This window comes from Pangasianodon hypophthalmus, chromosome 26, assembly GCF_027358585.1.
Source record: "Pangasianodon hypophthalmus isolate fPanHyp1 chromosome 26, fPanHyp1.pri, whole genome shotgun sequence".
NCBI lineage: Eukaryota > Metazoa > Chordata > Actinopteri > Siluriformes > Pangasiidae > Pangasianodon > Pangasianodon hypophthalmus.
This window is the reverse complement of record NC_069735.1, coordinates 14998454-15005462: the sequence shown is the minus strand read 5'-3', so window position 1 is coordinate 15005462 and position 7009 is coordinate 14998454. Positions and strand designations below refer to the sequence as shown.

Here is a 7009-nt window from a genome sequence, read left to right as displayed (position 1 = left end):
TGTTCGTTTACTCGTTTATCTTCTGTACATCAGGAGAATTAAAAGCAGCATCCACTAGATGGCACATCAGAGTCAAAACATCTCTGTCCATCTGGTTTCCTAGTTGAATTGTAACATTTAGCGATTTCATGCACAGCTTCGTTAAACGCATTGATACACTCTTTTTCTTAAAACTTTCTGCTGTTGGCGTGATTGTTGTCATGATCCGCATCACAAATCAAAAACCCTCACCGTACATTCAAAAATATTTACTAATTTAGAAAATCCAGAAGTCCGATATGCAAAACAGAGCTTTCGGTAGGTTTAAGTGGTTTTTAATATTCGATCACTAACGGTTTGTGGTTTATGTTTTAGTTAGTTTACCAACGCTATTCACGTTGGTAAAACGTTGCATCATACGGATACAACGCGTTGATTTCTCACAACGTGCGCAAGTGCAAGTGAAGTGCTAAATGACCACAACATTGTTGATTATTTTCCTATAACAACATGCCCCGTTGTGTTTTTATTCCTTTCATAACAGCGGCTCTGAAAGTAGTTCCAGCTTTCAGGCAAATCACAGGTTTATACTAATGCACTCGTTCAAATACTTTAGTGTTTCTATAGCAACAGCTTACACAGGGACTAGTATGGCGTATCACACCACAACACTGTTGATTATTTTCCCATAACAACATGCCCTGTTGTGTTTTTATTCCTTTCATAACAGCAGCTCTGAAAGTAGTTCCGCCTTTAAAAAGAATTACAGGTTTATATCAATGCGCTTATTCAAATATTTTAGTGTTTCTATAGCAACAGCTGACACAGGCACTTGTATGGTGAATCACACCACGACATTATTGATTATTTTTCTAGAACAGCATGCCCTGTCTGTTTTTTTTTATCCTTTACAAAACAGCAGCTGTGAAAGTAGTACTTGCTTTAAGGCAAATCACAGGTTTATATTCATACACTCATTCAAATTCTTCATTCAGGTGTTTCTATAGCAACAGCTGACACAGGGACTTGTATGGTGAATCACACCACGACATTGTTGATTATTTTTCTACAACAGTGCTTCGCGTCATGTTTTAATCCTTAATAAGTTAGCTTTTTGACTGAAGTATTAATTTGTGTATGATTGATGGATTTAGCGTGCTTTGGGGGTTGAAACAGGTGGTCACGTGACAAAGCCGTGTCAGTAACAGCAGCAGCGGCAGCAGTAGCCCCGCCCCCCTTTTCCCCCGCGCGATGATTGAGCGATCGCGAGATTTCCGGAAAGAGCCGAGCGCAGCGGAGGAGACGAGCCGGAAAGAGCCGATGATGCTCCTGAATGCCGCTGCCCCTTTTCAACATGGCTGCTGTATGTGCTGTGTTCAGTTTCGCTCCGACTGGAGTCTGACTCGACTCTCGACAACTTAGTGCCTCACAATACTGTCTCTGAGCAGCTAAAAGCTGGGGGGAGGTTATTCCGTGGGAGCGTTTCTTAAATCTCCCTTTATTCTTGTTTTTAAAAAACAACAACAACAACAACAAAACGAGCCTTTAATCAAGCATTGCGTCGGGGGCCTTTTTTTCCTTTTGCCTTTTTTACACCCAAAAAAAACAACAAAAAAAACCAAAACTGCCCAGCTGCCACAACATTTAGGATCCATCAACAATTTCCAATGGTTTGACTTTGGCACTTGAAGCTTTTTTTTTTTTTTTTTCTTTCTTTTTTTTTTTTTTTTGGCTTATATACATCTCCCCTTCTTTACTTCTTCATGAACAATGTGTGAAAACTGCGCCGAGCTGGTTGAGGTGCTGAATGAAAGTAAGTATTATTACTATTATTATTATTATTTATTATTATTATTATTCTGTCTCTCTCTCTCTTTGTGTGTGTGTGTGTGTGTGTGTGTGTGTGTGTGCATTAAAATTAAAGTTTGTCCACATCTTTGGCTTGCAGTAACTTCACTAGCATATCTGATCAGACTGTGTAGACTTTTTTGCAATCATGCAATGTCCAGATATTTTCTGCAGTTTTGTGTATTTTAGGCCCAGAGGAGAGATGCAGTGCATTTGATCTGAATGTCATGTTGCATGCATGTCAGTGATCCAGTTTTATTCAATCTGGCCTCTTCTGTTCATGCATCAGTCAGGAAACGTGCTTAGGATCATGTTTTACTTTTGTAATTATTGCACAAATCAGAGATTCCCTCATGCACAAGCAGAATCGTGTCCATGCCAGTGCACCACAGTGTGTTTTAAACATAAAACCCGAATATTACACCAGTGCAGCAATTCCTTTAGTTCATTTAATGCACATCATGAATGCATGTTAGCGTTAACTTTCCTTAAACTTGTGTTTTAATTTTTCCCCCCAGATTTATCACTAACATTAATCCTAATGCGTCTACACCCATCTTTCTTCCCTAGAACACTTTATTTGGTTGCGCAAAATAAATTTGCTTTTATTTATGCTAGCTAGCATTAGCCATAGCAGCAACATCATCAACATTGCTGTTTTTTTTTTGTTTTGTTTTGTTTTTTTCGACATTGTCATTAATGCACAGTTGTTTTAACCGTGTTTTTTATAAACGCTATAAAACATTTACAACCTTTTACAACAACCCAATCACTCATCTTGTGTTAAATATCTTGTAAATAATTTTAGTTTGGTGGTTTTGACAACAAAAATGACAGCTAGCATGTGTCTGTTTTCGCTAGCTGACTAGCACATAGCTAGTCTTCTTTGCTAGCAATAAACGGCTAATCGAATGGAAATAATCCCATTGCGCTGTTTTTAGGGCGATGAAATGTCTGAAAACACCTTCCCACGGCTTTTTTAAAGAGAAATGGAGTAATGTCGGATGTTTTGGTTTGCGGTTGTGTTTAGCCACATGGTGCAAATGTTAGCTAGCTAACGAACTCGTTAGCAATGGATGCTAACGGCGCTTGTTGCTAGCAGCAACTGTTTTGGACTTGCATTCGGGCCAGAATTTAATGTCTCTCCCTGACACTATGTTGAATTAACATAATATTAATGATATTAAGCTTTGTATTTTTAAAAAAAATGAAACACATCTTTGTGTTGGTGTTGTCTGTGTTCGTTTGCTAGCTGTGTTTGTGTTTGTTAGTCTGCTAGCTAACAGTTGTGCTTCATAGGCACAAGTACAAAGGAGCTGATGGCCTCCATAATGAGAAACTTTAACAATAGCTTATTGTTTTCATGTTTACAGAGAATATTTACAGATTATTTTACTTCTGAGGTAAATGTATGGTCCTTTTCACAATAGCATTGCACTGATAAAAATGTTTCTTCCCCACACTTTTTCTGCTAGAACAGGTGAACAGAGTGTAGTGAAGGTTGATCTGGGATGATGTACAGTGATAAAATAGTATTAAATAGCTCTAAATTTATACTCTGAGATCAAATTGTGAAAATATCAAATTGTAGCCTTCGATACATTTTGATATAAACATGACCATTTGGCAGTTTGAGCTTCGAGTCATCCCCAGAGTGAAAGTTTTCCGTTTGAGTTAGAGATTCATACGAGTCTTCAAATCATCACTCGACTACTCATACGCTCGCAATCGAAAGCCACAGTGTTATTTTCCTTCGCCGGACACATACAAAGCTCCGTCACTCGTCTTGGGTTTCCATTTGTGTGGCACCGATGGTTTAACAGAGTGAAACTGTCTGAAATGAGGAGTAAGGGTGCCAATACTTTAATCATTGGTGGAAACCAGAGAAAATAACTAGCAAAGTCTGAAGGAATGTCCACGATTAAATGCTTAAGATCCCATTTTACCCTTTTACTAACTCGTCTTGTTGGTGTAACTAATGACTAAATCTCATAACTCGGAATTTCAGACCTCTGACTAGAGAAAAAACGAAGAAAACACTCCGTCTACTTCGTAACGCGGACGGTCTCTTCAACCCCGAGTTCAGCAAGTGACCGCAAATCAACATGGCTGCTCACAGCATCAGTGTTGTTCGGCTGAAATGAGGCTGAAGGGTGCCAATACTTTAATCCTAGTAAGAAATATAGAGAATAACGAATGTTAGCTTGGGCAGACAATGTCGAAATCGGCAATCTGAAGGAATGTGACTTCAGGTTTATATAATATTTACGTATTTGCCATTATAAATCAATGATCAGATGTTAAAATCAAATGTTTTACACTTTTTACTAGGGCTTCACAATCTAGTGAAATGATCACAATATCGCAAATGTAATAAAATTTCTTTTTCAAAGCACCTTCTTTTCCTTTAGCTTTTTCATCAGTACAAAAAATGGTGCTTTTGACCACTGAAGCACGTCTTCTCAAATCCATACAAAGTGAAAACGTTTTCGCATTGAAGTGCGCATGAAGGAAACCCCTTAGCCATTGGAAAATGCTGACGTGCGATCGTCACGTGATCTCCACGATTTCAAAACGGTCTCATTTCAACGCTGTTTTCTGTATAGTTTAATTTCTTGTTTGGTTGATTTGTATAGTATAAAAAGCGACTCCGTGGAGAGAAAGAATGCGTATTTTAAAGTTTACGTTTATGTGAAATCAAACAAACGGTGGAAAAAACATAAAGGTCATGGATCAGACACACTGCTGTCTGCTGTTGTGTTTTATTGTCACTCGGAAACCTTGGTCTGAAAACGCGAACGTAAACCTAAAATTACGCACGTGACAGTGAGGACGAGACCTAAAAAATGCTAAATATTAGAAAACATACAATTATTGATACTGTACCGTGTTAGAGAGCTGATGTGACAGCACACTACACATTAGATTTATGCTGGACTTCTGTTTTTAGGCTGTAATTGAAATTGCAAAAGACATTACTCTTAAAATATTTTATGAATTTTTTTTTTAAAACTGGTGAAAATATGAAAAGAACCTGCTAACACAGCGAGGTGTAATTCGTGTGGATGTTATCTCACAGACTTTTGCACGCCCTAAATTTTTGATGTTAAGATCATAAGATCGGAGGTGTGTGTCAGTTAACCGGCTCAGTTCTTGGTTTCGGTTTGTGAAACTTTCTGTGTGTGTGTGTGTGTGTGTGTGTGTGTGTGTGAGAGAGAGAGAGAAAAAGAGAGAGAGAGAGAGAGAGAGATGGACACATGCATGACTCTTTGTTGAGTGGCAGGCCCATGTGTCCACACGCAGCTTGATCTTTGACCTCTAAATCTTACATATATGGTCAGCTGTCTCCTGCCGTGTTGTTGTGTGTGTGTGTGTGTGTGTGTGTGAGAGAGAGAGACATAGTAACAACTGATAGGAAACGAGACAGATGTGCAGGTTGTAGCTATCTAACGCTGAGTACGCTGTGAGGGGCAAATCAGGCCGTAGTTGTTCACCACATGGAGACAGCGAGGCACGTGTCGGGTCACACACCGCTCTCACACACTCTTTACAATCAGTGAAACAAGTTTATTGGATTTATTTCATCAGTGCACTGATTGCGATTGTATCCACGACAGAATTAAAGATCGAAGACAGATAGATATCCACGTATCACGATGGTTATTAAACCAGACGATTTTAACGCCTGGAAGCTTTGTCTCTTACCGTATGAAAGGCGTGAGTTCCTGCGTAGGAGACATTTCCGTACGCTTTTAATCATTTGTGTCTCTCCCTGGTTACCATAGCGACGGAGTTAAAAACTGTTCGATTTTTTGATTAACGCTTCGTCCACAGCGTTTATTCACAAGTTATTGTCTTCTGAACAGCGTTAAATGACTTTTTCTTACCAAGTATCGGGACGAATCTTTTGTGTTTAGACGTTTGTGAATTTTTATAAGATACAAAAATGATAAAATGTGAATATGAAATGTCAGATGGATATCTAGCACAAAAACAGAACAGAAACGATTAATACATTAAAAACATTGATAAATAAATCTGGTACAGTTCATAAAGAGGAAGCTGATGGATGTGTATTTCGTTTAATATTGACCCAATGGCACCGACTGATTACACTGGGCTGGAAGGAAACTTTAACTTCTGTGTAAGACAGAAGAGGTTTCTGTTCTTTATTGAAGCTGTAACGAGGCAAATCGACTGTGTGCTGCTCGTATCCAGGGCTGTACCGCTTTTATTGTTGTTGTTGTTAAAACAGAATAAACCGAGCAGCAGCTCACACTCACAGTGACATTGCAAAAAAATCAGAGATGGAGAAAAAGTCGCTGCACTTTAGTGGAAGAATTTAGTTTTATAGGTGATTAATATGGATGAGTCGTGCCAGAGACATGAGCTAACAATATGGAAAAGGTTTTAATTTCAGATTGTTGTAAAGGATGTTATCAAGATGGATCTCTCTTAATTGCTGTGTTTCTCCGATGAATTTACTTTTCAATTAATTTTAATCATTAAAAAAAAAAAACTACATATACAGACTTTGTGTTGGAGTTTATTTAATTTAATTATTTAGTTAAAATACTGTTGCTGTAGTTACATATTTGTGAGATCAAAACTTGATCTTTTTGGAAACTAAAATGTTGCTGCAAGTTTTAGCTTGTGTTAATTACCGTACTGCATCAGTTAATTTTTTAAAACGGCTTTTCAGAAGAGGTTTAGAAAAGGAAGTGCAGGATTGGAAAAGGATTTCTTGGTTTGTTTGATACGTTGTGAGGAAATGTTCTGGGCGGGAAATTTTTGGTCGTGTCCGTCACACACTGTAGAGATCTCACAGCTGAGTCATTACCTGAGGTATTAAAAAAAAAAAAAAAGAAGAACATCTGAAACGGACGGAAATGAAGAATGAAATGAGAAGGCCCTCGAGCCCGGCTCCAGCCTCAGCCTCTTACTGAGGACAAAAAAGTTAGAGGTTATGTTGAAGCCAGTGCAGTGCGACGTGGTGAAACGTGGTGAAACGTGGTGAAACGTGGTGAAACGTGGTGAGGTTGTCATTTCAGTGGCGTTTCGTATGAACTGTTGTTAGTCCGTGTGAGAAAAGCAGGAAGGGGGGGGGAAAGAAGAAGAAAGGGAAGGGATTGAAAGCCGGAACGAGGTCAAGGCCGTCCAGCTGCTCGACTGAACCTGAGAA

General features: G+C 38.7%; 1 protein-coding gene across 1 annotated transcript in view; it reads left to right on the top strand.

Annotated features, from left to right (window-relative positions):
• The first annotated feature begins 1229 nt into the window (after positions 1 to 1229).
• usp34 (ubiquitin specific peptidase 34) overlaps positions 1230 to 7009 on the top strand; it is a 66459-nt gene continuing 60679 nt past the window's right edge. The window contains exon 1 of the mRNA XM_053229950.1: positions 1230 to 1792. Within this exon, the coding sequence (XP_053085925.1) occupies positions 1750 to 1792 (43 nt within the window). The 5' untranslated portion in view covers positions 1230 to 1749. The remainder of the gene's footprint in view (positions 1793 to 7009) is intronic.